The sequence below is a fragment of the Drosophila subobscura genome, chromosome O (assembly GCF_008121235.1).
Source record: "Drosophila subobscura isolate 14011-0131.10 chromosome O, UCBerk_Dsub_1.0, whole genome shotgun sequence".
Lineage (NCBI taxonomy): Eukaryota > Metazoa > Arthropoda > Insecta > Diptera > Drosophilidae > Drosophila > Drosophila subobscura.
The window spans coordinates 7736214-7763758 of record NC_048533.1 but is presented as its reverse complement, the minus strand read 5'-3'; the positions used below and the strand labels follow the sequence as shown (position 1 = coordinate 7763758).

General features: G+C 45.5%; 13 protein-coding genes across 14 annotated transcripts; 8 read left to right on the top strand and 5 right to left on the bottom strand.

The window, feature by feature from the left end:
* Positions 1-109: 109 nt before the first annotated feature.
* Positions 110-1599, bottom strand: LOC117896008 (transcription factor Ouib). Its single transcript, XM_034804005.1, has 4 exons — positions 1438-1599; positions 532-1385; positions 356-475; positions 110-294 (listed from the first exon to the last, which is right to left on the bottom strand). Exons 1-4 carry the CDS (start codon positions 1546-1548, stop codon positions 165-167), a joined length of 1215 nt encoding a protein of 404 aa, XP_034659896.1. The 5' UTR covers positions 1549-1599; the 3' UTR covers positions 110-164.
* A 345-nt stretch (positions 1600-1944) lies between these two features.
* Positions 1945-3604, top strand: LOC117896010 (protein RER1). Its single transcript, XM_034804007.1, has 2 exons — positions 1945-2521; positions 2583-3604. Exons 1-2 carry the CDS (start codon positions 2435-2437, stop codon positions 3117-3119), a joined length of 624 nt encoding a protein of 207 aa, XP_034659898.1. The 5' UTR covers positions 1945-2434; the 3' UTR covers positions 3120-3604.
* Positions 3605-4104: 500 nt separating this feature from the next.
* LOC117896009 (3-ketodihydrosphingosine reductase) lies at positions 4105-5458 on the bottom strand. Its single transcript, XM_034804006.1, has 3 exons — positions 5204-5458; positions 4572-5140; positions 4105-4511 (listed from the first exon to the last, which is right to left on the bottom strand). Exons 1-3 carry the CDS (start codon positions 5418-5420, stop codon positions 4278-4280), a joined length of 1020 nt encoding a protein of 339 aa, XP_034659897.1. The 5' UTR covers positions 5421-5458; the 3' UTR covers positions 4105-4277.
* Positions 5459-5543: 85 nt separating this feature from the next.
* LOC117896011 (peptidyl-prolyl cis-trans isomerase NIMA-interacting 4) lies at positions 5544-6136 on the top strand. The gene is made up of 2 exons (XM_034804008.1): positions 5544-5700; positions 5766-6136. The coding sequence occupies exons 1-2, from the start codon at positions 5625-5627 to the stop codon at positions 6080-6082; spliced, it is 393 nt and encodes a 130-aa protein (XP_034659899.1). The 5' UTR covers positions 5544-5624; the 3' UTR covers positions 6083-6136.
* On the bottom strand, positions 6122-8552 carry LOC117896007 (probable glutamine--tRNA ligase). Its single transcript, XM_034804004.1, has one exon. The coding sequence runs from the start codon at positions 8503-8505 to the stop codon at positions 6169-6171; it is 2337 nt and encodes a 778-aa protein (XP_034659895.1). The 5' UTR covers positions 8506-8552; the 3' UTR covers positions 6122-6168.
* A 332-nt stretch (positions 8553-8884) lies between these two features.
* LOC117897808 (serine/threonine-protein kinase RIO2) lies at positions 8885-10879 on the top strand. Its single transcript, XM_034806857.1, has 4 exons — positions 8885-9114; positions 9169-9547; positions 9606-9797; positions 9858-10879. The coding sequence occupies exons 1-4, from the start codon at positions 8907-8909 to the stop codon at positions 10726-10728; spliced, it is 1650 nt and encodes a 549-aa protein (XP_034662748.1). The 5' UTR covers positions 8885-8906; the 3' UTR covers positions 10729-10879.
* Positions 10880-11254: 375 nt separating this feature from the next.
* On the top strand, positions 11255-12820 carry LOC117897268. Of its 2 annotated transcripts, XM_034805994.1 has the most exons (3): positions 11256-11826; positions 11869-12364; positions 12423-12814. In XM_034805994.1, the coding sequence occupies exons 1-3, from the start codon at positions 11299-11301 to the stop codon at positions 12617-12619; spliced, it is 1221 nt and encodes a 406-aa protein (XP_034661885.1). In that variant the 5' UTR covers positions 11256-11298; the 3' UTR covers positions 12620-12814. The 2 variants fall into 2 exon arrangements, with proteins under 2 accessions (XP_034661884.1, XP_034661885.1); XM_034805993.1 differs by having other exon boundaries at positions 11255-12364; positions 12423-12820.
* Positions 12821-12900: 80 nt separating this feature from the next.
* Positions 12901-14342, bottom strand: LOC117897269 (the record flags this gene model as incomplete). The annotated part of the gene is made up of 2 exons (XM_034805995.1): positions 12901-13147; positions 13205-14342. Coding segments are annotated over 2 exons (1338 nt in total), but the record flags the coding sequence as incomplete, so codon positions are not given.
* Positions 14343-15246: 904 nt separating this feature from the next.
* LOC117897864 lies at positions 15247-16677 on the bottom strand. The gene is made up of 2 exons (XM_034806937.1): positions 15597-16677; positions 15247-15529 (listed from the first exon to the last, which is right to left on the bottom strand). The coding sequence occupies exons 1-2, from the start codon at positions 16636-16638 to the stop codon at positions 15324-15326; spliced, it is 1248 nt and encodes a 415-aa protein (XP_034662828.1). The 5' UTR covers positions 16639-16677; the 3' UTR covers positions 15247-15323.
* A 1486-nt stretch (positions 16678-18163) lies between these two features.
* On the top strand, positions 18164-19660 carry LOC117897821. Its single transcript, XM_034806874.1, has 2 exons — positions 18164-19327; positions 19401-19660. Exons 1-2 carry the CDS (start codon positions 18205-18207, stop codon positions 19598-19600), a joined length of 1323 nt encoding a protein of 440 aa, XP_034662765.1. The 5' UTR covers positions 18164-18204; the 3' UTR covers positions 19601-19660.
* Positions 19661-20536: 876 nt separating this feature from the next.
* Positions 20537-22001, top strand: LOC117898990. Its single transcript, XM_034808731.1, has 3 exons — positions 20537-21107; positions 21169-21697; positions 21760-22001. The coding sequence occupies exons 1-3, from the start codon at positions 20556-20558 to the stop codon at positions 21942-21944; spliced, it is 1266 nt and encodes a 421-aa protein (XP_034664622.1). The 5' UTR covers positions 20537-20555; the 3' UTR covers positions 21945-22001.
* Positions 22002-22965: 964 nt separating this feature from the next.
* Positions 22966-24436, top strand: LOC117898987. Its single transcript, XM_034808729.1, has 3 exons — positions 22966-23576; positions 23638-24166; positions 24229-24436. Exons 1-3 carry the CDS (start codon positions 23022-23024, stop codon positions 24411-24413), a joined length of 1269 nt encoding a protein of 422 aa, XP_034664620.1. The 5' UTR covers positions 22966-23021; the 3' UTR covers positions 24414-24436.
* Positions 24437-25590: 1154 nt separating this feature from the next.
* On the top strand, positions 25591-27063 carry LOC117898984. Its single transcript, XM_034808726.1, has 3 exons — positions 25591-26213; positions 26278-26806; positions 26874-27063. The coding sequence occupies exons 1-3, from the start codon at positions 25659-25661 to the stop codon at positions 27056-27058; spliced, it is 1269 nt and encodes a 422-aa protein (XP_034664617.1). The 5' UTR covers positions 25591-25658; the 3' UTR covers positions 27059-27063.
* The last annotated feature ends 482 nt before the right edge of the window (positions 27064-27545 follow it).

The window sequence follows — 27545 nt, the reverse complement described above, 5'->3', positions numbered from 1 at the left end:
TTATACGACTATGTTCAAAGAACAAGCCTTTTATCGATACATATATATATATCGATACCAGGGCTATCTGATGATAGTTGTTTATTTATGCGCTTATCAACTTCAACTTTAAAAATGAAACCAAAAACCTATATTAATGGTAATTTATTGACTGCTTTTTGCCGTTACGTATCCGCATCTTCGTCCAGCAGCTTTTTGCTCTGATCCTGACCAACTTTTTTGGTGTGCAGCTTCGATCGGTTGTGGGTTTGTAAGCTGGATTTGCGATTAAAGTAAACGTTGCAGGTCTCGCAGCTGTGAATAAATATATGCACATAAAGATATACTCGGTATGAAGAAGCTAAATGCAACTTACTGGAATGGTTGTTCACCCGTGTGCACAATCTCGTGCATCCTCAAGGCCCTCTTCAGTTGGAAGGCTTTTCCGCAAACAGGACAGACGTGAGGGCGAATATCGGGGCTCTCCTTGTGCTGCCTGAGGGGAATGAAGTCATTGGTCTGAGACTCACTAAACCCTATAAAATTACCCACCTTTCATGTCTCAAACGTTTTATGCAGTTGTCAAAGCGTTGTCCACAGTACTTGCACGAGTATGGCAGCTCGCCTTTGTGTTTTACGCGGATGTGTAGGCTCAAAAGGTGCATGGTGAACTCCTTGCGACCACACTCCTTGCACTCAAACTGCTTCACGCCCGTGTGTCGCGTCAAATGGACATTCAGATTGCTTTTATCCTTGAACCATTTGCCGCATTGGTCACAGTAAAAGCCACCAATGGATCTTCTATAACGCTTCTTCGTTGACAAATCCCCTGGAACCAAACTTGATTTCTTGGAAGCACGGCGCACTCCTTTCTTAGGTACAGAACATGAATCTAATCTTGACTTAAGCCCTGACAAGGTCCTTTCTATCACTTTGTCTTCCTCATCTTCCTCCTCTTCTGGGTCAAGCAATGAATCCTCATTTATCATTGGATCGAAATCCAAGTGCTCATCATCACAGTCTCCATCATCAGCTATTTTCTCAGACTGTTCCTTTGCGGCTTTTCTGCGCATATTGGATAGATTACTGTGACAACGCGACGAAGCTGACAATGAGACTGGTTCTCCATGAAGGCTCGAAGGACTTGCAGACTTTCGTTCCTCACACAGAGTTTCGATTTCCAGTGTGACATATTCGTTGTTCTCCTCAGGCTCCGCCGCTTCATCGTCTTCAATTATGGGATCCAAATGCACTTCGTCGTCTGCCGGTTTGGAGTCGGCTGCATCGAGTGTTTCGTACCAAAGGTTGTTGGTTCTTATACAAAGTTCCCTGAATGCCATGGCTTCGTTTGAGTTTTGCAGGCAGGAAGAGCATATATGTGAGGGGAGTCCTACTCTCTTGGTAAGCTGAAATCAAACTTGGTTTAGCGTGGCGTGTGTACATTGTTTTCCATCCTACCCAGATGCCCGTCAGTTTGAGGATGTCGTTCAATACATCGGCTCCATTCTCGTCGAAGAGTCTTCTCGGATTTACGGCTGGCTCCCCACAAATTCGACACAGAAGCGCCATTTCCGGACTCTCCGCAAATTAAAGATGTTTACTTTGTTTTTTACTGTAAATGTCGGCGAATATCGTGACTGGCACCTGCCGCGCACTCGTTGCGTTGTGACTGCCACAGTGGGCAGTGTGAAGATCCTACGCCACAAGAAGACTAGCCAACTGCGAGTGCTCATGCGAAGAAAGGCGCTCTTCGCGGGCAAAACACATCTGCAAATTGATTGTCCAGATCACAGACCGCTTTGACGAGCTCAATCTTTAGAGCCAGAGCAGAATAATGTTTTTACAGATTAATGTATTTGCCATTTTCAAAATAAAACGAAGAATAATTTCGCTTATCGCAAAAAAATATCATCCATAAAATATCAGACGTAGAACAAATATCGATTTATTGATGTATCGATATACCCTATAATGACGTGGATGTGAAAAAAAAGAACAATAAATTGCCGACACACACAGTAGTGTAATCAAATTAGGAATAAAACTGTAATGGAATAACAGTTGCGATATAGTAAGAACTATTAAATAACAGCAAGCAGGCTTTGAGAACAGAACACAGTTCAATCCACTCAACTGACAAGCGCAAAAACTCACACTAGGAGAGAGAACAAGAACAAGAAGAAGAGCAAGACGACGACGGTGGCAGGCAGAAGAGGAACGGAACGGAACGTCTCGGCAATGAAATAATTAGTGACTTAGAACGCGCCGTGTTGCCTATTTTGTGTTTAGTTAGCCTCTACCTCTGTCCACCACTCCAAGCCAAATCGATAGTGCAGCATCGCAGTCCGCTACGAAGCTGTACGTCAAAGTAAACAAGAACGTGGAAGACACACAGACACACGACCACGACCGCACCAATTAATGGTGAGGGAGTAGAGCGGTTGCTGTGGCGACAATGATGAATGAAGACAGTAGTGCCACGATGTCGTCGTCAGCAGGCGGCGGCGGTGGCATCAAGAAGGTGTTTCAACGCCTCTCACAGGTGAGTGGTGCCCAAGGCAATCGAAATCGACCATCCATAAACATATATGACCTCTTTGCAGACTTATCAGTCAACACTTGATCGCTCGACGCCGCACACGCGACTGCGCTGGGTGTTCGCTGGCTTTGTCCTCCTGCTCTTCGTGTTGCGCATTTTCATATACCAAGGATGGTACATCATCTGCTATGCGCTGGGCATCTATCATCTGAATCTGTTCATCGCATTTCTAACGCCAAAAATCGATCCAGAATTCGATCCGTATGCACAGGACGACGAAGACGATGGGCCGAATCTGCCGACGCGCAGCAATGAGGAATTCCGGCCCTTCATACGCCGCCTGCCGGAATTCAAGTTCTGGCTGTCGGTGACAAAGAGCACGGGCATTGGTCTGTTCTGCACGTTCTTCGACTTCTTCAACGTACCCGTCTTTTGGCCCATACTGGTCATGTACTTTATCACGCTGTTCTGCATCACGATGAAGCGACAGATCAAGCATATGATCAAGTTCAAGTACTTGCCCTTCACACGCAACAAGCCACGATATCAGAGAGTGAACGACCTGGCGGGCCCCAACTCAGTGGCGGGCAACTCAAAGTGACAATTAGCCGCACAGACGCCGGAGACACGGACAGCAGCAGCGGGCGAGGTGCTTGCAACACCACATGCTGCTGCTGCCCCAACAGCAACAACAACAACATCAACTAGCGACAACGCAGCGACCAAGGATGTGGGGTCGCCAACAGTGGGAGGAGTGTCCATTAAACCACCGCAAATCATTGCAATTGAGGACTACTAGAGAAAGCTACCAACACACACACACACACACACCAATCCAAAAGCAATCCACAATCGAAAATCCAAAATTAAGTTTAGCATTCGGCTTGTAATCGTGAAAGTAATTGTTTTCTTTTGGTTTGCGTAGCATTTTTCTTCTTTACTATTGAGTTGTCGCACGGCGTCTTGTGCAACATAAATGCCTTTGTTTAATTGTTTATTGTATACATTATTTAGTTACAATGCAATACCCCAATCCCCCTCCCCCGGGTAATTACTATAATTTAAACCATAATTTAAACCCAACAATATCTGCTTCTATCCAAAAAGTAGAATTTACCCATGGAAAATCCAATAATAATTCTTTGATTAATTGATGCTTAGATGCTATAACAATTTATGTTTACCTGCATATATATACATATATGTATGTATATGTATTTATATAATTTGCATTATAATTATACAAACAATTTTTGTTTAGCGTTAACTATATACAAAATGTTAAAAGGCGGAATGAAAAACGGAACTAAACGGAAGAGTGTAAACTGGGGTGCGTCTTATGAATAAAGGAAGACAAAAGTAAAAAAAAACTAAACTCGAATATGTATGCGCATGTTTTGACCTATTTTGAGAGTGAACTTATCGTTGTGGCGGGCCAGAGTGTGTGCGGCCAAGTGGGTTTATCTAATCAAGAATTGCCGGCAAGCCATGGTGACTGTTGGATTTCGTTTGCCGGTTCTTAACTTAAACATTCCTTAACATGTAACACTTATCAGTTTAGTGAAACATTTTGTTTTATTATAATTATTACAAGACTAGACACATACATGCAAGAAAAAATAGTTTATGAAACGATTCGATTACATGACCATAAAAGTGGCTGATGTCAGGCGATATTTGGAATTGCAATTGCCCAACCATGCCGCATGCAATGTTACAAATCCAAACAATAAGTGCGCAAGGCCATGGAGAGATCGATTTACTTCGCTTCCACTTTATCCCCAGATCCATTTTTGCTGGCACGCTCCTCTTTGGCACATTTGCGTATGATGCTGTTGAAGTACTTGTGCAGGCCATAGGCGAACAAGCGCAATGGACCAATGGCCAAGGCGTGCAGGAGATTTGTAAAGAATCCGTCCCAGGGCAGCAGGCCACCGCCCAGCATGGTGATCAGCCAGCTCTCTGCGCCCACAATCGAGACAAAGTTGCCCTTCTGCAATGGAAAATAGCAAGTAAAATATGAAAATGGAAAAGAGAAAAGTCAACGCCTCACCAAGGCATCCTTGAGAATGGCTTTGGCCATGTCCTCTGGCTTCAGTAGGCCTCCACCGCCAGAGATGATTTTCGTTTCGCGTGGCTTGGATTTCTCCTCCTCCTCGAATCCTGGCGTGTTTGTGTCACAGGGCAAGGCCAAGGTGACACTGACGCCATGCTCCCGGGACTCCATGGCGATCGTTTCGGCCATGGCTCGCAGTGCATATTTACTGGCTGCATACGGTCCATAGCCGTAGATGCCGAACATCGCAGCCTGCGATGAGGTAAACACAATGATGCCCTCCCTAGCGCTCTTCATCCTGGACAGTACGTGGCGGGTGCAGTTGTAGCTGCCAAAGAAGTTCACATTCATCAGCTTGTGGACATCCCGCACAGAAACATCCTCAAAGACGCCACAAATGGCCATGCCCGCGCAATTGAGCAACGCGTAAATGGGGCCTACGGTTGCCTCCGTCTCGGCCAGCACTCGAGCCACCTCCTCATAGTCTCCGCCAATGTCCAAGCTGCGGTATTGCAGCTTCTGATCCGGTCGCTGGCGCACAAGCTCCAACCGGTCCACAGCCGCTTCTGCGAAGGGAGTAAAGGGTATAGGTTGGGGTGTGGTTCTCCATTCTTGTTGGGTTTACTTACTAAGCCTTTTCTCGTCACGCGCTATTATCGTTACATGGGCTCCCTTCGTGACGCATTCTATGGCCAGGCAGACCCCAATGCCGCTCGAACCGCCGGTGACCACGACATGGCGTCCATCGATGCACTTTGCTCGCTTTTGCATGACAAATATGTAGACAAGAACGTGTACCAGCACAGCGAGACCCAGACAGGCAATAACATCCCAACTGAATTCCATGATTATTATTCTTGATTCTTATCCGCCCAAAAACAAATTGAGATAATTTTGTTGTTGTGGTTATCGGTTTGAAAGGGACCGTGCCAGCAGCAGGTCAAAAATACCACAAATACGGTGAAAATATCGCGTTACGGAACAGGCTTCCAGCCCCAACACGAATTTATTGTTTATTTCGATAAAAACAATTAAATTTGTTATAAAAAAATGCCACCAAAGAAGGACGCGAAGGGGGGCAAGGATGCCGGCAAAAGTGGCAAGAAACCAGCCGCAGAGGATAAGTGTGAGTAAGATTGTTAAGAAATGTATAACAGAATTAATCTAAAATCTCCGCCTACCACGCTGTAGCTGCCGGCAAGGAGAAGAAGGGTGGCAATGCCGTCAAGGTGCGCCACATTCTGTGCGAGAAGCAGGGCAAGATTATGGAGGCCATGGAGAAGCTAAAGGCTGGCCAAAAGTTTCCCGAAGTGGCCACCGCCTACAGCGAGGACAAGGCACGTCAGGGCGGCGATCTGGGTTGGCAAATTCGCGGTGCGATGGTGGGTCCATTCCAAGACGCCGCCTTCGCCCTGCCCATATCGAATGTCAACAATCCCATCTACACAGATCCTCCGGTCAAGACCAAGTTCGGCTATCACATCATAATGGTCGAGGGCAAGAAATAACAAAATTGCGGAATTTACAGATTTTATAAATCAAATTTTAATCAAAAGTTGCACAAAACTTTTCCTTTCTTCTGTAAAAATGTGGATTACTTTTTGCCCGAGTCCTCTTTGAGGCCCACAGTGCGGTTGAAGACAATTCTATTGTTTGAGGTGTCCGGATCCACGGAGAAGAAGCCAATTCGCTCGAATTGGAACTTGTCATAGACCTTGACCTGGGCCAGGGCCTGATCCGCAAAGGCCTGGACCACGGAGATGGTGTGCTCGCAGATGTCGGTTAGGAAACCGCCGGGCACCTCATTGGTATCCTCGGGATTCTTGTGCTTGAACAGTTGCTCGTACAGACGCACCTCCAGCGGTATGGGCTTGGAAACCCATTGGACAAAGGCCTTGGGCTTCTCGGCCTGCTCCGCAGACTGGCTGGAGCAAATGAGCTCGACAATTTCTCCTGTAGCTGGATCCTTGACAACCTCCTCCACGCTGATCACAAGGCCGGCATGACGAAGGCCCACCGATTGCTGGGGCGACAGGCGGCGGTAGCCCTTCTCGGGCTCCACTTTGAAGTCGCCTCGCTCTATGTAGATCACCTTGTCGAGGGTGATCTTGTGCGAACCCTTCTCTGGATTTTGTGGGAAATCAGGCACCTCCAGCTGCACGGGCGCTGCATGCGGGAAGTTCTTGATGGTCACCTTGAGGGGTTCCAACACAACCAGACGACGCGGTGCCGTCACATTGAGCACATCGCGCACAGAGGCTTCCAACATGGCTGGATCCACGGCGATCTGAGCGCCTGTCACACCCATCTGTGCGCAGAAATTGTTGATGGCCTCCGCTGGGAAGCCCCTACGCCGCAGCGCCGTCAGAGTGAAGAGCCTGGGATCATCCCAGTCGTGAACAATCTTCTCGGAAATCAGCTTGCCAATCTTTCGCTTGGAGACCAAGGCGTAGTTCATGTTCAGTCTGCCGTATTCCCACTGCACGGGACAGTAGATCTCCAGGGCATTGCACAGCCAGTAGTAGGAGGAGCGACGCGACTGGAACTCCTTGGTGCACAGCGAGTGGGTGATCTGTTCGATGGAGTCACACAGGCAGTGCGTGTAGTCGTACGTGGGGTAAATGCACCACTTGCCGCCTGTGCGATGATGTGCAATGAACTTGATGCGATACGCCACCGGATCAACTTTGCCCTCTTCCAGAGTAACCTTGAGGCGCAGCGTGGCCAATCCCTCGTCGATTTTGCCCCTTTTCATGTCCTCGAACAGTTGCAGCGACTCCTCAATGGGACGCTCTCGCCAGGGACTGGGCTTGGGAGTGAAGCCCTTCAGCTCCTCCGCCTTTTGGTGGCAGACATAGGCCAATCCTTTGCGTATGAGGACCACAGCCCACTCGTACAGCTGCTGAAAGTTGTCGGAGGAGTAGGTTATCTTGACGGGCTTGTATCCCAGCCACTCCACCATGTCCCGGATGCCCACAAAGAACTTTTCCTCCTCCTTCTCGGGATTGGTGTCATCGTAGCGCAGATAGCAGACGCCATCCTGGGCAGCAGCATACCCAAAATTGATGTTAATGGCCTTCGCGTGGCCAATGTGCAGAATGCCATTGGGTTCGGGCGGAAATCTCGTGTGGACACGTCCGCCAGTCTTCTGGAGATGCTCCTTCAATAACCTCTCGGTATGCTCGGTCACGACATAGCCATCAGTCTTGAAGTTCTCTCCGGGAGCATGGAAGTGAACCTTCGTTTTCATTAGCTCCGCAATGGTGTTGGCTCCATCGGATGCAGCCTCCACAGCTTGTGCAGTTGAATTCGCCTCTGGCTTGGCTTTGGCCGCCTTGGGCTTCTCGTTTTGCTTAACAGGTGGCTTCAGGTCCGCCTCTGTTTTGGGTCCCAGCAGATCGAATATCTCCACGTCTATGGCTGCCTTCACGGACTTGGCATCCGCCCACTTGAGTTCGCTCCTCACATCCTGCAGAATTTTGAAGGAGTTGAAATGGTAGCGCTGCTCCAGCAGAGCTTCCTTGTAGCTGCTTTTGATCTTGGCCTGCACAACGCGTTCGATCTCCTCCGGCGTGACCACTACACCCACACCGCACTCCTGTTCCAGCTCCTTCACATCGATGTTGGCCTTCAGTTTCTGCCCGCACTTGAGAACATACTCCAGGGCGGCATCCACTCGCTGGGTGTTGTCCAGCTTGCGCTCCACTATGTAGCGCACCAGCAGAGGCAGCTGTTCCGCCTGTTGCGGCTTCAGTTTGCTGGCCATGTGGTAGATCAGCATACCCGTTCCGTCGGCGAGGGAAGCACCGGCCGCCTGGGCCAGCGCCAATTGTAGGTTTTTCGTCACGTTGGCATTCTTGAGCGTCTCCTTGGCTTTTTGCTCGCTCATGCCGAGCGTCTGGAATTGGGCAATCAAATCCTCGCCTGCCATGTCCTCGTTTTCTTCTCCTATTTATGACGACGAAACCGATAAGTTTGCTGAAATTAAACAATAGAATGATGAAATATTAAATGATGATATTCCAGCAAATGATTTTAATTTGATTGGAAATGTGATTTAATTTGAAGTATATCGGCATAGTTGAATGGATTAATTGTTGTAAAATTTTACCATATTTGATGTTCAAATTATCCTTAAGTTTTTAAAATTAACCTGCACTGACTCTGCTACTAGAAATCCAAAGCTGCAATATAACCAGCTTCAAGAATAGCCTTATTATTATTGTTATCGATATAGAGACAATCGAGTCATCTGTTGCTATCGATGTGCCCTGCACGTGTAAAACGAAAACATAACTAAATGCGTTGTAATTTGGCCAAAAATCAATAAAAATGGGTAAATTAAATGTCACCGTGCTGCGTTATCTCACCAAGGAAGACTTCCGCGTCCTCACCGCCATCGAGATGGGCATGAAAAACCACGAGCTGGTGCCGGGACCATTGGCCGCAGCCATAGCCAACCTGAAGACTGGCGGTGTCCACAAGCTGCTCAAGGAGCTCTGCAAGCACAAACTACTGTCCTACGAACGTGGCAAAAAGTGTATGTAAACTAATTAGTTAAAGCTAAACAACATTGACATGTTTTGCCCTACAGATGATGGCTATCGCTTGACAAACACTGGCTATGACTATCTGGCCCTGAAGTCTCTGACATTGCGTGGATCAGTGAGCTCTTTCGGCAATCAAATTGGCATTGGAAAGGAGTCAAATATTTATGTGGTTGCCGATGAGGAAGGTACTCCCATTTGCCTGAAGCTGCATCGTCTGGGCCGCACTTGCTTCAGGAATGTGAAAGCCAAACGAGATTATCATGGACGTCGCCACAAGGCCTCCTGGCTGTATTTGTCGCGCATTTCGGCTACTCGAGAGTTTGCCTACATGTCGGCATTGCACGACCGCGGTTTCCCTGTACCCAAGCCCATTGATTTCAATCGTCACTGCGTTTTGATGGATCTGGTCAACGGTTGGCCCATGTAAGAGTCGAATTTGCACCAATTTGACATTATTTTTAATGGATTTATTTCTATTTAGGACCCAAGTGCACGAGTTGCTGGATATTCCACAGGTGTACGATGACCTAATGAACCTGATTGTCCGCTTGGGCAACTCTGGTGTCATCCATGGTGACTTTAATGAGTTTAATTTGATGCTCACGGATGCAGGGAAACCCATACTGATTGATTTTCCCCAGATGATGTCCACAGCGCATGAAAATGCTGAATTGTAAGCAACTTACTCCTAATATTCCTTGATTCAACATTATTAACCCTAAATCTTCTGTAGCTTCTTTGATCGCGATGTGAACTGCGTTCGCGAAATGTTCCGTCGTAAGTTCGCCTACGAGAGCGAGGATTATCCCAAGTTCAGTGATCTGGTGCGTGACGATGATCTGGATGCTGAGGTGCACTGCACTGGCTATGGCTTCACCAAGGAGATGGAACAGGATCTGTTGCAGGAGTATGGCATGGTGGAGCAGTCAGAGGACGAGGATGATGAAGACATTGATCAGGAGGAAGATGATGTGCCTGCTTTGGTGCCTGCGGCAGCATTGGAGATCGACGAGTGTCGTCGTCAGGTGGAGAATGAGGTGCAATATAGCGAGGCCAAGCCGGCACAGAAATCGGATGATGCCATTCGTCGATACATTGAATCGTGCACACAATATTTGGGCAATCTGACTGTGGGTCCAGAGATTGATGATCAGGCATTGCCAGCAAAGCCTGCAGTTTCCGATGCTGTTCCAGCAGAAGTGACTCCCTCTCAAGATGTTGTTCCACCTGCTCCTCAGGATATTGTTCCACCTGTTGCTCCTGCTCCCAATGCACCCACAGACGATGCCAAATCCATTAGTTCCAATGACCTGGAAACAGATGAAATGCCCGAGCTGGCCGGCTTGGATCCCAACTCCCGCATGTACCGCCTGAAAATGGTTGAGCAAATGCTCAACGATGCGAGAAGTCAGCGCTCGTTTTCCACGACAACCAGCACAATAGCACCATCCGTGATCACCGATCGCATACGCCGCAACATGGACATCAAGGAGAAGCGAGATCAGCGCAAGAAATGCGTGGCCAAGGGCGAGGCCAGTGCCATTCATCGCCATCGCAAGGAAAACAAGGATGTGGTGAAGGAGTACGCCGGCTGGGACTTTTAAAATCAGAAAAGGTATACAATTTCTGGGAAAGGTACCTTGCACTTTAGTGATATATAATTTAACAATAAAAGAAACGCAGATAACTGCAGATTTGAAGATCAATTTGAGGCGGTTAACACGTGACAAGAACAAACTTACTTTAATGTATGTACACTTGTAATAAACACATCCCTCAGTTCTTTATCTAGAGTAATGCGTAAACTCAACAAAGAGCACTATTTCTATTTCTGTTTAAACAATTTGTAAGCTGTAAAATGCACTCGAGATTTCTTGTGATTCAGCGGACTGCTACCCATTCATACTCTACATGGTAGGAACTTTTTATATCAGTTGCAATGAGAGCTTGCAAGGGAGCTTCTCCCCCAGGGCACTCGCGATTCGGTCAAGCACTTGAGAGATAGAAAGAGATACAGAGACAGAGGGAGCAGCGCGCACGCTGGCTTTCTCACGGATGCCGTTCAATTGCCTGCATGATAATGGCGCACTTGCACTTGTCATTTCTCATATAAAAACAATGCACTTCCATTAACAAAAGCGCACAATCGCAGGCACTGAGCGACGGTTAGGAACATGCCCAAGGAAGCCACAGAGAAGATACATCCGACGCCTGCATGGCTCACCCAGGACTATGTACAGGCCAAGCTGCGACTCTTCTTCAAAGATGAAACACTCAAGTTGGAGAAGCTGATCATCAAGCCAGCCATTGCGAATGGCGAGAACTTTGGCAGTGTGATGACGCGCATCAATTTGGATTATACAACGAAATCCTCCAAGGGCACTCAGACGACTACGTTTCTGGTGAAGACAACGTTTACGAGCAAGGATCCGGCCGCTGATGTGCTCTTCCCCTATGGCGTATACATCCGGGAGATGGACATGTATGAGAACATTCTGCCCCAGCTGGCCGAGTTGGCCAGACAGGAGCTCAAGGATCAGCGCAAACTGTTTGCGGAGACCGTCAATGTGGATCGCAGCAGGGGCTCCATCATCTTTGAGGACATGTCGCTGGGGCAGTACAAGGTTGCCGATCGGCTGAAGAAACTGGATCTGGAGCATACGCATCTGGTGCTGGAAAAAATGGCCACCTTCCATGCCACCGCTGCGGCACTCAGCGAACGGAAGCCTGGCATATTCGCCAAGGACTACGATCGGGGATTCTTCAATAAACACACCCGCGCCTACCAGCCGGTCATGAAGAATCTCCTCAAGGCTTTATCCCGCTCGTTAAAGCTGGACAAGGAGCTGCAGCAACGCTACCAGGCGAAGATCGATCGGTTGGTGGATAATATTATGGACTATGGTGAACAATCCACGACCATCAGGCCGGGAGACTTTGTGACTTTGGCCCATGGCGATCCGTGGACCACGAACTTCATGTTCCAGTATGACGCTAAGGGACATCCGAGCAACATGATCTTCATTGACTTTCAGTTCAGTGTGTGGAACTCTCCGGCCATCGATCTGCATTACTTCTTCTCCACCTCAGTGCACGATGATCTCCGGCTGCACCATCAGACGGACCTGGTGCAGTTCTACTACTACAAGCTGGTGGCGGCCCTAAAGAAGGTCAAGTATGCCGGCCACATACCATCGCTGTTTGACTTTCAATTGCAGTTCAAGGCAAGAGCCTTCTATGGTGAGTGTAAAGTAATTCCAGCTAAGGATTGATTTTACTTTGATTTCTTGTTCTGCAGCTGTTTTCTGTACACTGCTCTTTGAGCCAGTGATGCTGTATGAGGGCAAGGAGGAGTCATCCATGGAGCAGGTGCTGTCAGAGTCCGAAAGCGCCATGCGCTACAAGGACAGTGTCTTTCAGGCGGAGTCCGTCAGAAAGAAGTTGCATCAAACACTTCCATTTCTGGATCAGCAGGGGTTGTTGGATGAAATGTGATTAAATGTACATATATGGGAATATCTTAAGAACATAAATGGAATTGCAATTTCACCATAAGCAACCGAGAACTGACCTGTGCAGGGATAGAGGCAGGGCTAGGTCCTCATGGTTGTGAGGGCAATTCAGATAGCGTTGAGCGCTTGTCAAACATTCAAAGGCAAACATTCAATAAAGTCTAACAGATAACACTTACAGGCACTTAAGTTCACTGTGAAATAGAAACCGCGCAGCTACTAAAGATAGTTAATAGCTGTCTGGGAAATGCAAACACACACACATTAGATGGGGGGAATATTTTTATTTGATTTACAAGTCTCTGTGTCTCTCAGTCGGTGACGTCCAGCAGACCGCTGCGATCGAAGACGGGCAGAAAGTGTTTTACAAACTCCTGGAACTTCTTGTTGCTGTAGACCAATCGCCGGAAGTTGCGTCCTCGCTCATCGTCCTGGATCAGTGCCAGGAAATCTGCATCCGCTGTCTGATCATTCAGCATGATGCCATTGCAGGCCAAAGACACACTGACGGCTGCTCGAAAAAGAGTCCTCTTAGCAAAAGTATTTCTCTATGCAGACGCAAACTTACCCATAAATTTACCCTTTTCCAGCTGCAGTACAAGCTGCCGGAGCGAGGGTATGTAGCCACCGTATTTGAGCTCCTTCAGCGTGTCCACGAGCACCTTATGGTAGAACTGAATCAACGCATCCTGCTGATGGAAGCGTACGTTCTTTTGCAGCGAGGTATTGAAGAAGTAGTGCAGATCCACGGCCGGCGAGGACCAGCTGGAGAATTGAAAATCGATGAGGATCATGTCCAGGGGCTCCTGCTTCTCGCTGTAGCGCAGCATCACGTTGTTTACCCAGTAGTCGCCGTGAACCAGCGTGTTGAACTCATCTGGCTGTGGGTCATACACCCGCGTGGAGTACTCCATCACCCGCTTGACCAAGGCCCTCAGCTTGTCGCCGTAGTAGCTGCCCAGCTCCGGGCACGTGTCGGCGAACTCTGCCCCCATTCCCATCATATTCTGAAAGAAGGGGCCAAAGCCCTCCGTGTGACGATTGAAGATGCCATGGTCCAGCTTTGTGAGGACTCCCGGCTGGCGTTCGTTGAGCACAGCGGCGGCGGCATGCATCTTGGCCAGCTTGCGGAGAGCCATGTGGGTGTGTTCCAGGTCAAAACCCGCCAAGCGATCGGCTAGGACGTGCTTGGTCACAGCTAGATCCTCGAAGATGATGGCATCGTGCTCGTAGTCCACGTGCAGGGTCTTGGCGAACAGTTTCTCGGGCTGCTGTGTACCATCGATGAGGGCGCTCAACTTGGGCAGAATCTTCTCGTACATCAGCATCTCCGTGGTGCTAGCCTGGTAGCCGGAAAAGATGTTCGATATAAACGGATCATTCTCGTAGGTTGTCTTCACAATGTAGAAGCCTTCCTCGGGAGTCTTGGCGCCGCTCTTGACGTAGGACACCTTCACTCGCGTCATAATACTGGCATAGTTCTCCCCCTTGGATGTGGCTGGCTTGATGTCCAGCTCGGTGACCCTCAGACCGGCATCGTTCTTCTTGCTCTGCAGCAAAGACTCCAGATAGGACTCGTTCAGCCACACGGGTGCGGGATGAAAGTCGGACGCTGCCTCCCCCTTGATCTCCTCTTTCTGGACAACCATGATGCTCGCTTTAACGTTTGAATCTGAATCGTTGCTGAGGCGGAAAATGCGCCCAATTTATAGTCAGCCAGTGTCGGTGAACACAATCTTATTCTCCGACAGATCCCACATTATGGTATGGCTGTAAAGCAACCCGACTCAGACCATTACGTAGCACCTTCCATGCGATACGTACAGGGTCTCACATTCTTCCAAATCTATCTAAAGCTGAATAGATAAAGGAATCGCTTAAGCGATTCTCGCTCAAGCGAGTACGTGTACACAGACATCGTGGAGAGTATATAAGCCTCTACTATATTCGTTCTATATACTAATTTTCGCAATGTGATGTAAGTGTGCCACTGCCGTAAATCATATCCACGAAACACTGACGTAGCGTTGAAAGATCACTCTCGCCTCCAGCGACAAATTTATCTGCTTCACAACCCATAAATCCATCTTACTATTTGTTATGCAAAGCCTTTGTTATATATATTTATGGATTATGAGAATATCTGTAGTTCCCAGTTGTGGATCTCGTGCCGTGTGTACGCTGTTTTATCTGTTAAACAAACATCGCTAAGCTATAAAGACCACGGATGTCTTACTGTGATCTTAATTGATTCTTATAGTGATTGAAGTGTGTGACTGCTCTCTGGTTATTATTATGATCAGCAATAGATATATAGATAGACTGAGATGTGCAATGACTGCCCCAAGCCAAAGCTTAACCCAGCGGATTCAAGGCAAAGCTCCGACCAAAGAGCGCTGCTGCATGACGCGAAAGGAATTATATATTTTTCCTAATATTTATGGGTACTAATTTAAGGGGCTTTCGATTTGGAAGAGCCAAATAAATATCTGGGATACTGTTTATAGATTAAAGAATTCTTGAACAAATTTCGGATCACTTTTGTAATAACCATTTCGAAAAGTTTATAGCTATTAAAATAACATTTATTTTAGTATTTAATTTTAATGCGTATTTTATATTTTATGTACAGATCTAATAATAATCTAAAAGAAGTAGGAATGGAGTAGCACAGTAGGGAGCTCTGCCTAGCAGCACTGATCCACATCCAGCAGTCCCTTCCTATCAAAGAATGGCACCATAGCCTTCAAGTTGTCCTGCACTTTGGGATTGTGGTAGAGGCGATTCTTGAACCGGATGCCACGCTCATCATCGTTCATCAGCGCATTGAAGCAGGCATCTGTGGGATCCGTGCTGATCATCACCGGTTGCACAACCACTGTGGAGTGCATAGCTATGGGTAGACAAAGAACTAGCAATAGTAAAGACATCTCTAGAGATCTCCCAGGGGGACTACTCACCAAAGAAACGTTTCTGTTCGGTTTGCAGCTTGAAATCGTGAAGACTGGGTATGGGATTCTGGCTGTAGTGGAGCCTCTGCAGGGTGTCGGTGAAGATGTTGTGATAGAACTGGAAGAGACCGCTCTGCTGGTCGCGGCGCAGTGGCTCCTTCAGCGACGTGTTGAACAGATGATGCAGATCGATGCAGGGCGAGCCCCAGAAGGAGTACTGGAAATCGATGAGCAGAACATCCAGGGGACGACCCGTGGAGGGATCGTACTTGAACATGACATTGTTGGTCCACACATCGCCGTGGGCGAGCACATTTACATGTCCTGGCGTGGGGGTAAAGCACTTTCTGCCAATGTCCATGTAGTGAGGCGCCAGCTCAAAGAGTTTCTGCCCATAATCCGCCAGCTTTGGCACCTGACTCATCCAGCGGGCTGCGGCCAGAAGGCCACCCACAAAGTAGCCGCTATAGCCGTTCGTATAGCGATTGAAGAAGCCACGATCGTAGCTCTCCAGGCAGCCGGACTGACGCTCGTTCAGCACCGCCGAGGTGGCATGCATCTTGGCCAGCTTGCGCAGTATGAGATGCGTATGCTCCACGTTCAGGAGTCGCACACGATCGGCCATCACATACCCAGCCACAGAGAGATCCTCGAAGATGATCGCCGTACGCTCGCGATCCACATAGATGGCGGTGGGAAAGAGAGGCTCAGTGTCGCCCAGCTCCTGGAGCAGATCGTTCAGCTTGGGCAGCACATTCTCGTAGATGTTCATCTCACGATTGAAGATGTCATAGGGCGCCTGCAGCTCCTGGCTAAACTCGTCGTCATCGATGGCCGTCTTCACAATGAGGTTCTGCAGCTGCTCCTCCGCTGGACTCTTCGAGAGCGTAAACTGTATGCGGGCTCTGGTCAGAACTCCGCCATAGTTTTCCCCAGGACCCAGGGCGGGATTTATTTGCAGCTGGACTATCTTCAGCTGCTCATCTTTGTAGTAGGAGCGCAGAGCATGCTCTAGGTAGTCGTGGGTCAGCCACTCTGGTGCGCCTGCCATTTTGTCCAATCTCCGAGTGAATAATGATCACCGAAGCGCACTCGTCTGCTTTTATATCCGCCACAGGCAATGCCTTTGTCAAGGTGAAAAAAATGATACTGAAACTGAGACTGAGACTGAAACGAGCCTCTCGTAACTGTCTCTCTGTATCTGCGTATCCCACGTATCTGCGCTTCGTGTTTGTTTCTTTAATTGCATTCCGCTTCTCCTAGATTTGGGATGGCAAACATTTGTGTGGGATTACTTGCTCTCTGGAGATCCGTTTGGCAACAGGCCACCAGAAATGCCAGAAATGCGTAACGTGTGCCAAGCCCTCACTCGCCTCTGATCTTCAGATAAATTTATTTTGTATATGGCTGGGAACGCTTCTTTTTAACTGATTAAATAGCTTTAAGTGGAGGAAAATTACCATTTCTTTTGGAACCCCAAAAGCAGTCAAAGTAGGGCTGGCTTCTTTAATATATACTTTTTATTTTCTGTGTTTTGTTGCTCGGTGTATCACGCAGCACCCCATTCATGGCAATAATATTCCCATCGACAGTCGCTCATCTGCTTATGCAAACAATTTAGAGGCCTTAATGATGGCAATCTATGCATCTTTAGGATTGTTTGCGCAGACTCAGTTAGCAAGTGCTTAAATATTTGACTAGATATTTAAAGGATCTCGTTTAATTCACGCGTGAAACCAGAGAATGTAACACTTTTTTATATAATCTTAAAACAAAGTTGAAGAAGCTGAACTAAGCATTAACAAATGTTAATTTTAATACATTTTTTAGAATTAAATATCTTGGATTTTATGCGTGGAAACTTGCAGAATTTTTTAATGATTACATTAAGCATTCAAAGCAGCAAATAAATGTGCCTATAAATAAATAAAATAATAAACATTTCGGCAAGTTTTTAATGATTCCATTCAGTACTAAAGACAGCAAATAAATATTTCAAATTTCATTAGAATCCTTAAAATATTTCTTGGAAAAAAATAATTAAATAAATTATCCCTTTCATTATGTATACCCTGAAATGTTTCTGCATTTCTCATTCATCCTTTAAGTTCTATATACTCTTCTTTTACCGTATCCCTCAGTCTTTGACGTAGGTTGTTCACTCTTTCAAGAGATGATTTTGAGTCAAGCAAATGCCTGGCATTTCTGAGCTCTGGCATAAAACACTTGTCGTGGTCGTCGTCTTTGTCGTCGTCCATCCCTAAGCCCACACCAAGTGCTATATAGATTAACAGGTTTGCCAGCGACCGAAACTCAAACAATTTGTCCGATTAGGCAGTAGCCAAGCCGCGGCGTGAGACGAGACTCCCAGCCACGAGGCAACTTCCAAGGCATTTGGGGTTGCAGGTTCGGGTTGCGGGTGTGGTTGTGGCTGTGCCCCAATAAAAAGAGTAATCTGTAAGCCCGCGTCTATATTTACATACGTCTGTGATTTTATGAGGCCTTGTAAATCACAATTGTGACGAATGTACGTGGGAACAGCTACAGTTTTTCCATATAAAAGCTGAGGTGCTCCGATTTTTAGGCACCACATCGCAGAGAAAGATCATTTATCATCATGTCGGTTTCGGATCTGATCGGGGCACTCGATGCCATTCCCAAGCTTAGCGCTGCAGCAGCTCCCGCAGCTTCCAACTCCAATTCGGTTTTCATGGATGCCCCCGATTGGCTGACGGAGACCTACATGCAGGATGCTCTGAGAGACTTCTATGGCGATCAGCGGATCAAGATTACCTGCCTGCAGGTCCATCCCGCCCTGGGAAAGGGGGAAAACTATGGCGGAGTGTTGACACGTGTGAAGGCGCAGTTCACGAGACGCGACGGCACCTGCCAGATCGGTCACTACATTGTGAAGTCCACCTTCGAGAGCGACGAGTTTGCCCGGAATGCCATGGAGCCGTACGACATCTTCAATCGCGAGATGAACATCTACGAGGAGGTTCTGCCCAAGTTGAAGGCCCTGCTCCACGAGATCGGGGATGGGGAGGAGATCTTTGCAGAGACCATGACCGTGGACTACGATCGTTCGGTGCTGATCTTCGAGGATCTCAGTGCGCGGGAATTTGTGATGCCCGATCGGCTCACCGGACTCGATCTGAAGCTGGCGCGACTTGTCCTACGGAAGTTGGCCAAGATGCATGCCACATCGGCGGTGTTGAACGAGCGCGAGGATCGTGCCTTGGAGAGCTATGATCGGGGCATGTTTAACCGTCACACGGATAACTATGCTCCCTGCTTTCTGGGCATGCTGCAGGCTGCCAGTCGTCGGGTGGCTCAGTGGCCAGGATATGAGCTGTATGCCGAGAAACTGGAGGCCTTGTTGCCCGTCTACATGGAGCTGGGCAAACGCGTCTTCGATGTGTGTCCCGGCCAGATCAATGTCCTGGCCCACGGCGATCTGTGGACCAACAATGTCCTGGTCAAGTATGACAAGGAGACGGGCGAAGCGGAGAATGTGATCATCATTGACTTCCAATATGCCGCCTGGGGCTCGCCAGCCATTGATCTTTTCTACTTCCTGAACTCCTCGCTGGAGTTTGATCTGCATCTGAACAACCAGGAGGAGCTTATCCACTACTACTTCAACATCTTCTCGGATACACTGCGGAAGCTGCGTTTCAAGGCTGCCATACCCAGCATGCATCAGTTTCATCAGCAGATACAACAAAAGGCCTTCTATGGTGAGTAGAACACGATTATTCCTGACTTTATTTCTGGAATAACTTTACGGTTTCCGCCCTCTCTGACTCTTAGGCATGCACACCACCATCTCCATCTTTCCTATTCAGCGGAATGTGGAGACTGCCGATGCAGATTTTAATGCCTTGATGCAGAGCAATCAGCGGGCGATCAACTTCAAGAATGCCTGCTATGGCAATCCTGCTAGTCAGCGGATAATGCGACAACTTCTGCCCAAGTTCGAGCAGGAGGGCTTGCTCGATGCGGATCAATGATCGAGAAAGTGATGCTTAAAACTGTGTTAAACTGTATATACAAATTAGACAAATCTTTTATATGGATGTGTATATTTTCCTTAGGCTAGTTAATCGATAATCATCATTATGTATTTGTATCTATGTATTATACTTTCTTATTCTTATTCTTTTATATAGAAAATATCTGAATTAAATTTGTTACAATATTATGTATAATTTAATTATTGATATTCATTTAAAGTGTGATTGAATTTATTTATGCAGATTTTCATAAAACAGAGCCAACAGTGAGAAGTTGCCGCATGTCGCGTGGGAGGGGTAAGAGTATTTATCAAAAAATCCCCGAAAAGTAATAGATAAATAGTAGTTATAATAACAAGAGATGAGAATACAGGTTCCATAAACAAGAATATTTAAAGTTTAAAAGCTCTCAAAAAGCTTTACGTTCAGTAGATTGTCTCTCTTTAAGCACCTTCGCATCTGTGAGTATTCAAACAAGCACAACAGAAACCATCACAATCTATAATAATACTCGTAACTGTTGGAATTGATTGGCATTTTTTGCACAGTAACTATGGCTAATCAGTTAATTTTTAATAAACAATAGCGACACCTCACCGTGAAAATGAATGTCTATGGGCAATAACTCTCGTCAGATAATGTTTGTGTATTCCGCGGACTTCCATGACAGTTGCAAAGCTCTCAAGAGGCATAACCGAAATTAGCTGTAACTATAAGGATATGGTGAGCTCCCATTATTTCACAATATTTAGCACTTCAAGTGGTTTTTAGTAAGCAACAATTACAAGGACAAGGCTCTTTGATAAGATAAATGTATTTCACATGAAATATTGCGGAATAATTTTCCAAAAAGCTCTAACTTTTTTTGCTTAAAACGTGCCATCCATCAAACGAAATGCTTCATTCTATAACCAGATCTCACGGAATACGTAGCTTTTAGACGATAAACAGAATGACAACAGAAAACTTGGAACAATTCAACGCCGACGAGCTGGAGGCCCCAGCGTGGCTGAATGCTTCGTACTTGGAAACGATTCTGATCACGTATGAAAATGCACCAGAACTGAAGGTAACTGATCTGAAAATATCCCCCGCGAGTGCCCAGGGAGATCACTATGCGAGCGTTATGTTCCGCACGACAGTGGAGTACACCACTCGGAATGGAGCTTCCACCAAGTCGCTTATTGTCAAAACGATGCCCGAGCAGGAGGGCCACAAGAAGGACATGATGAGTGAATCGTATTTCTTCAAAACAGAGATCGGAATGTACTGTAAAGCCCTGCCAGAGTTCGAGAGGATACTGAAGCAGGCGGGAGATGACACACAGCTATGTGTGCCGTGCATCTATCACAGTCTTGAGCCCCGCCAGGTAATGATATTTGAGGATCTAGTGCCGCAGGGCTACACAGTCATCCGGGATCGTCCGCTGAGGGAGGAGGAGCTCTGCAGAGCCTTCTCGAAGCTGGCCAAATGGCATGCCGTCAGCATGAAAATCCTCAATGAGGTGAGGTCTCGGAACTGAAAACTCTGCACTGAAACTCTGACTAATATTCTCTCTTCCTTAGCAACCTGATTTTCTGAAGGAGTTCCAATATGGTGTGGGTGAAATGCCGCACTTGATGAGCGATCCATTCATAACTACGGCAATGCCTCCCTTCATTGAAATGCTGGAGCGATGGCCAGAGCTGAGGAAGTACAAGCCGTATTTTGAGAAAATAAAAGATACCTACTTGGACACGGTAAAATGCATTTTGCAAGAGTATCGCAAGGATCCCCAAGCTGATGGATATTACGTGCTGTGTCATGGAGACTTTCATCTGCGGAACATGATGTTCAGGAATAACAAGGAGACAGGCGACTCCGAAGACGTCATGCTGGTGGATTTCCAACTCTCTAATACCTGTCCCATAGCCGTGGACTTGATATACTCCATCCACATGCTGATGGAGCCGGAGCAGCGCTGGAACCACGGCGAGAAGTTGATCAACTATTACTTCTCTGTGTTGGTGGATACTCTGAAGAAAGTGGGATACAAAGGTGCAATGCCCACCCAGGAGAAGCTATGGCAGCAGATTTATAGACTGAAATATTATGGTAAGTCTTTAATTTAATTTCGCATATCCTTCATTGGGATTTACATCTGTTTCTTTTTGAAGATTTGTTCTTGATGTTCACTTTTCTACCATTAATTTGGGGCATAAAAACTAAATCTTTTACCATGAGTGACCTGCTACAAGATGGAGCAACGCGTCAGAAAACCTACCATCAGGATGTGTACATTAAGGATGTCAAGATATTATTGCCCAAATACGAGCAACTCGGCTACTTTAAGGATCTTTAAATAGGTATTTTCTGCCAGTTATTGGGTATACAATAAAGTGCACAATGGGAACTGCAAGCGATTGCTTTGTTATCAATTTGTTTGATAAAGATATGGTAAAATGGCAATGGAAAAGCTGCTAAGTGCAGTCAAGTCCAAGCACTTTGTAGATACTCTACTTATGTGGATAATTTATTAAAATTAATTTATTATTATTTAAAAAAAATTTAAAGTAGGGTAATGTGTCGTTATTTTTTCTCGATGTTTAAAAATTCAGGAAAAGTACCAAATAAATGATAGACCAACCCTCCGTTTCATTATTAAATACCGTTTGAAACGTTGCTGGCCCAACTGCCAAGGTATTTCTGACTTCTACCATGTTACCATGGTACTTATGGGCATGGTATACTGTATGGCTAGGTTAGTGCTTTAGTTCACAAAAAACACCGTAGAAAAAAATACTATAGTCCAAAAAAGTTCTAATCAATCAATTAATCAACTAATCAATTTTAGCTCAACCGTTTATCCATCGATTTTTACGAAGGCTAAGTACATTAAACGACGCCTAATAAATCCAAAATCTATCTAAAACCAAAAAAGTTCAATTTTGTTGACTCGTGTAATCATACACAATGATTATTTCCTACTTATAAAAGCTTCAGCCTCTTTTTGTAGTTTCTACCACCTGCTCTCCACACTTGTAAATATTTATGTCATTTATCTCTCTCTCGTAAAAATTGTTTGGTAATTCTTCTTCTTTTACCATTATATTTTACTACTTCATCGAACGAGAGCAGATAATGCTCTACATTTATTTATTTTTACTTAATACATGAAATTACGTTTTTCCAGGGACATTTCCATTGATTGAAAGGATGGTGAGACTTACATTTGCTCTCCGATAAGATAAAACAATTGGGAAATGCATTTCGTAGTGAATTGAAAATGTACGGCGGCAAAAAAGCTCAGCCAAAGCTCTTTGAAAGCTTAAAATGTTTAGTTATAATGAGTGTGGAATTATTTGCTACAAACACAACCTGTTTGCTGTTCCATCAGTTCCAACAAGTGAATAAATTGTGCCGCTGCCAAACAAACAAAATGTCTGAAAACTCAAACGCGGAAGAATTTAATGCCGACGAGCTGGAGCCCCCACAGTGGCTGAATGCTTCGTACTTGGAAACAATTCTGAGCACGTATGAAAATGCACCAGAACTGAAGGTAACTGATCTGAAAATATCCCCCGCGAGTGCCCAGGGAGATCACTATGCCAGCGTTATGTTCCGCACGACAGTGGAGTACACCACTCGGAATGGAGCTTCCACCAAGTCGCTTATTGTCAAAACGATGCCCGAGCAGGAGGGCCACAAGAAGGACATGATGAGTGAATCGTATTTCTTCAAAACAGAGATCGGAATGTACTGCCAAGCTCTGCCAGAGTTCGAGAGGATACTGAGGCAGGCGGGAGATGACACACAGCTATGTGTGCAGTGCATCTATCACAGTCTTGAGCCCCGCCAGGTAATGATATTTGAGGATCTAGTGCCGCAGGGCTACACAGTCATCCGGGATCGTCCGCTGAGGGAGGAGGAGCTCTGCAGAGCCTTCTCGAAGCTGGCCAAATGGCATGCCGTCAGCATGAAACTGCTCAATGAGGTGAGCTCTCTGAACTGAACACTATTGACTGAAATTCAGAATAACATTCTCTCTTTACTAGAAACCTGATTTTCTGAAGGAGTTTCAATTTGGTGTGGGTGAAATAGCGAACTTGATGAGCGATCCATGCTTATCTACGGCAATGCCTCCCTTCATTGAAATGCTGGAGCGATGGCCAGAGCTGAGGAAGTACAAGCCGTATTTTGAGAAAATAAAAGACTCCTACTTGGACACGGTAAAAAGCATTTTGCAAGAGTATCGCAAGGATCCCCAAGCTGATGGATATTACGTGCTGTGTCATGGAGACTTTCATCTGCGGAACATGATGTTCAGGAATAACAAGGAGACAGGCGACTCCGAAGACGTCATGCTGGTAGATTTCCAACTCTCTAAAACCTCTCCCATAGCCGTGGACTTGATATACTCCATCCACATGCTGATGGAGCCGGAGCAGCGCTGGAACCACGGCGAGAAGTTGATCAACTATTACTTCTCTGTGTTGGTGGATACTCTGAAGAAAGTGGGATACAAAGGTGCAATGCCCACCCAGGAGAAGCTATGGCAGCAGATTTATAGACTGAAATATTATGGTAAGTCTTTAATTTAATTTCGCATATCCTTCATTGGGATTTACATCTGTTTCTTTTTGCAGATTTGTACTTGATGTTTACCTTTCTACCAATTATTTGGGGCATAAAAACTAAATCTTTTGCCATGAGTGACCTGCTACAAGATGGAGCAACGCGTCAGAAGACCTACCATCAGGATGTGTACATTAAGGATGTTAAGATATTATTGCCCAAATACGAGCAACTCGGCTACTTTAAAGATCTATAAATAGTTTTTTTGTTCCAGTTATTAATTATACAAAAAACTGCAAATGAGAACTGCAAGCGTTTACTTTTTGATCAATTTGTTTGATAAAGATATGGTAAAATGGCAATGGAAAATTCCATTGCATTGACAAGGGTATTCGCAGAGAAGTATGTATTTTGGGTGAAGTACAGCTTCCATAGCCAAGTGAAAGTTATTCCACTAAAACTAGTTCCACCACCCGCAAAGCTGCTTTGTATGAGATAACGCGTGTCAGAAGAGCCAGACGCATGCTTATTTGACAGATACTACTGGTAATTATAATTCTAGATAAGAACAGTATGGCTTTAAGTATGCTCTTTCAAAGGGTATGTATTATACTTAAATTCATTTAATAACAAATTAATATATGTAAAGTTTCAATTGAAAAGGAATACTAATATGGAACATAGTAGAATATTGAATACAATATGAAATAGTTTTTGTGTCAAAAATAAAATAATAAAGAGTATGATAGTATTCAAAAGATAACACTAATCAGCACGACAATTTCTGATGTGTACCAAACCGACTTTTTGTGATAGATTCGGGAATTTAAATTTGTTGAATGAATTCGTTTGTTTTAAGAATTTCTAAAAATTAGAGGTTGTACTTCTGGATGTATTGAATTTTTGTAGTTCTTTAGCTTAGCGATCTTAGCGACTTTAGCTCAACCGCTTATCCATCGATTTTTACATACGCCACATTCAGCGACGTCTAACTATTCTAAAACCTATCTGAAGCCAAAAAAGTTTAATTTTGCTGACAATTATTTTTTGCTATATTATAAAAGCTTCAGCCTCTTTTTGTAGTTTCTACCACCTGCTCTCCACACTTGTAAATATTTGTGTCATTTATCTCTCTATCGTAAACAATTGTTGGTAATTCTTCTTCTTTTACTATTAATTCTACTTAATTGAACGAGCGCAGAGAACACATGCGCATTCTTTTATTTTTCTTTAATAATGAAATTACGTTTTTCCAAGGACATGTCCATTGATTGAAAGGATAATAAGACTTAAATTTGCTCTCCGATAAGATAAAATAATTGGGAAATGAATTTCGTAGTGAAATGAAAATGAACGGCGGCAAAAAAGCTCCACCAAAGCTCGTACAAAGCTCAAATTTTTAGTTAAAATGAGTGCGAAATGATTTGCTATAAACACAACCTGTTTGCTGTTCCATCAGTTCCAACAAGTGATTAGATTGTGCCGCTGCCAAACAAACAAAATGTCTGAAAACTCAAACGCGGAAGAATTTAATGCCGACGAGCTGGAGCCCCCACAGTGGCTGAATGCTTCGTACTTGGAAACAATTCTGAGCACGTATGAAAATGCACCAGAATTGAAGGTAACGGATCTGAAAATATCCCCCGCGAGTGCCCAGGGAGATCACTATGCGAGCGTTATGTTCCGCACCACAGTGGAGTACACCACTCGGAAGGGAACGTTCAACAAGCCACTGATCGTCAAGACAATGCCCGAGCAGGAGGGCCACAAAAAGGACATGCTGAGTGACAGCCATCTGTTTGACACAGAGATCGGAATGTACTCCAAGGTGCTGCCGGAGTTCGAGAGAGTACTGAAACAGGCGGGAGATGATACCAAGTTATATGCGGCCTGCATTTTCCATAGCATGGAACCGCGGCAGGTAATGATCTTCGAGGATCTGGTGCCGCAGGGATACATTGTCGTTCGAGGTCGTCCAATTCGGGACGAGGAGGTGTGCGCCTCCCTTTCTAAGTTGGCCAAGTGGAACGCGGTCAGCATGAAAGTTAACAACGAGGTAAGGCTCTAGGAAATCTTCCAGGATAAAATCGAAACTTACCTATATTTCGCATCCAATTCAGAAACCAGACTTTATCAAGGAATTTAAATATGGTTTGTTCGATTTACCGGCGCTGATGAGTGATCCAATGGTTACCACTGGCATGGGCAATTTCATTGCAATGCTAGACCAGATACCCGATCTGAAGAAGTACAAGCCGCACTTTGAGAAAATAAAGGACAATTATTTGGACCGCACACGTGAGGTGATGGCGGAGTATCGCACTGATCCAAAATCGGATGAATCTTACGTCCTCATCCACGGAGACTTCCATCTGCGGAACATGATGTTCAGGCACAACAAGGAAACCGGGGCATTTGAAGATGTCATGTTGGTGGACTTCCAGATCTGTAATTTAGCTCCCATAAGTCTCGACTTGATTTACTCCATATACATGCTGATGGAGCCCGAGCAGCGCTGGGACCATGGCGAGAAGTTGATCAACTTTTACATCACCGTTTTGGTGGATACTCTCAAGAAAATTGGATACAAAGGCACCATGCCCACCCAGGAGAAGATCTGGCAGCAGATCCATCGCCACAAAATCTATGGTGAGTAGTTGATGATCTTTAAAGTTCGAATTGTTGAGCTAACAGCCCTTGGTATCCTTCCTTTCAGAGTTCTTCTTACTTGCAACTTTTCTGCCTATGATGTTGGCCGTCAAATCAAATACCTTAAAGATTGTTGACATTATTCAAGATCCGATAACACGCCAGAAGGCTTACCTCATGGATTCATACGTTGAAGAAGCAAGGAAACTGTTGCCCCTGTTCGAGAAAATGGGTTACTTTAAGGATCTATAGGGAAAGACAACAATTGGACAACTTACAAAGCGCAATGCTCAAAGAGCACGTGTGGTTCTCATCCCAATGTCTTTCGAGTATCTGTAGATTACGAATACTTAATTGCTTTGAGAACCGTCACTGCGACTATCAATGTTTTGTTATCTCTATTTTGTATAGGGAGAGGGAAACGATAAGTTAACATTATGTAACAAATAAATATTGCTCTTCAAAGCAATGAAATAATCAGACTAGTATTTCTGTCGTACTTATTGAATTCTGCTCTATGCGAGGAGTGCAACTGATATGGTCGAAAATTCTGACTGTAACTGGTACCTACTACTCGTGCTAACTTATGTTATATTATCATGGTCTTTTGGCTGTAACTGTTAACATTTTAAAATATATTTAAACAGATTTTGGACAATTATTTGTACAACATTTACATTTGATTGTGCTCTTCCTATAACAAATGCTGGGATATACCCATGGAACGAATGAATATATG

Coding starts and splice junctions, on each gene's coding strand:
- LOC117896010 (XM_034804007.1), top strand. CDS start 2,435: ATGATGAATGAAGACAGTAGTGCCACGATGTCGTCGTCAGCAGGCGGC. Junction 2,522..2,582: donor TGTTTCAACGCCTCTCACAG/GTGAGTGGTGCC, acceptor ACCTCTTTGCAG/ACTTATCAGTCAACACTTGA.
- LOC117897821 (XM_034806874.1), top strand. CDS start 18,205: ATGTCGGTTTCGGATCTGATCGGGGCACTCGATGCCATTCCCAAGCTT. Junction 19,328..19,400: donor ACAACAAAAGGCCTTCTATG/GTGAGTAGAACA, acceptor TCTGACTCTTAG/GCATGCACACCACCATCTCC.
- LOC117898984 (XM_034808726.1), top strand. CDS start 25,659: ATGTCTGAAAACTCAAACGCGGAAGAATTTAATGCCGACGAGCTGGAG. Junction 26,214..26,277: donor GCATGAAAGTTAACAACGAG/GTAAGGCTCTAG, acceptor CATCCAATTCAG/AAACCAGACTTTATCAAGGA. Junction 26,807..26,873: donor CCATCGCCACAAAATCTATG/GTGAGTAGTTGA, acceptor CCTTCCTTTCAG/AGTTCTTCTTACTTGCAACT.
- LOC117898987 (XM_034808729.1), top strand. CDS start 23,022: ATGTCTGAAAACTCAAACGCGGAAGAATTTAATGCCGACGAGCTGGAG. Junction 23,577..23,637: donor GCATGAAACTGCTCAATGAG/GTGAGCTCTCTG, acceptor TCTCTTTACTAG/AAACCTGATTTTCTGAAGGA. Junction 24,167..24,228: donor TTATAGACTGAAATATTATG/GTAAGTCTTTAA, acceptor TTCTTTTTGCAG/ATTTGTACTTGATGTTTACC.
- LOC117896009 (XM_034804006.1), bottom strand. CDS start 5,420: ATGGAATTCAGTTGGGATGTTATTGCCTGTCTGGGTCTCGCTGTGCTG. Junction 5,141..5,203: donor GCGTGACGAGAAAAGGCTTA/GTAAGTAAACCC, acceptor CTCCCTTCGCAG/AAGCGGCTGTGGACCGGTTG. Junction 4,512..4,571: donor CCATTCTCAAGGATGCCTTG/GTGAGGCGTTGA, acceptor TTTCCATTGCAG/AAGGGCAACTTTGTCTCGAT.
- LOC117897268 (XM_034805993.1), top strand. CDS start 11,299: ATGCCCAAGGAAGCCACAGAGAAGATACATCCGACGCCTGCATGGCTC. Junction 12,365..12,422: donor CAAGGCAAGAGCCTTCTATG/GTGAGTGTAAAG, acceptor CTTGTTCTGCAG/CTGTTTTCTGTACACTGCTC.
- LOC117896007 (XM_034804004.1), bottom strand. CDS start 8,505: ATGGCAGGCGAGGATTTGATTGCCCAATTCCAGACGCTCGGCATGAGC.
- LOC117897808 (XM_034806857.1), top strand. CDS start 8,907: ATGGGTAAATTAAATGTCACCGTGCTGCGTTATCTCACCAAGGAAGAC. Junction 9,115..9,168: donor CTACGAACGTGGCAAAAAGT/GTATGTAAACTA, acceptor TTTGCCCTACAG/ATGATGGCTATCGCTTGACA. Junction 9,798..9,857: donor GCGCATGAAAATGCTGAATT/GTAAGCAACTTA, acceptor AATCTTCTGTAG/CTTCTTTGATCGCGATGTGA.
- LOC117897864 (XM_034806937.1), bottom strand. CDS start 16,638: ATGGCAGGCGCACCAGAGTGGCTGACCCACGACTACCTAGAGCATGCT. Junction 15,530..15,596: donor CGAACAGAAACGTTTCTTTG/GTGAGTAGTCCC, acceptor GTCTACCCATAG/CTATGCACTCCACAGTGGTT.
- LOC117896011 (XM_034804008.1), top strand. CDS start 5,625: ATGCCACCAAAGAAGGACGCGAAGGGGGGCAAGGATGCCGGCAAAAGT. Junction 5,701..5,765: donor ACCAGCCGCAGAGGATAAGT/GTGAGTAAGATT, acceptor ACCACGCTGTAG/CTGCCGGCAAGGAGAAGAAG.
- LOC117896008 (XM_034804005.1), bottom strand. CDS start 1,548: ATGGCGCTTCTGTGTCGAATTTGTGGGGAGCCAGCCGTAAATCCGAGA. Junction 476..531: donor AAACGTTTGAGACATGAAAG/GTGGGTAATTTT, acceptor CATTCCCCTCAG/GCAGCACAAGGAGAGCCCCG. Junction 295..355: donor ACGGGTGAACAACCATTCCA/GTAAGTTGCATT, acceptor ATTTATTCACAG/CTGCGAGACCTGCAACGTTT.
- LOC117898990 (XM_034808731.1), top strand. CDS start 20,556: ATGACAACAGAAAACTTGGAACAATTCAACGCCGACGAGCTGGAGGCC. Junction 21,108..21,168: donor GCATGAAAATCCTCAATGAG/GTGAGGTCTCGG, acceptor TCTCTTCCTTAG/CAACCTGATTTTCTGAAGGA. Junction 21,698..21,759: donor TTATAGACTGAAATATTATG/GTAAGTCTTTAA, acceptor TTCTTTTTGAAG/ATTTGTTCTTGATGTTCACT.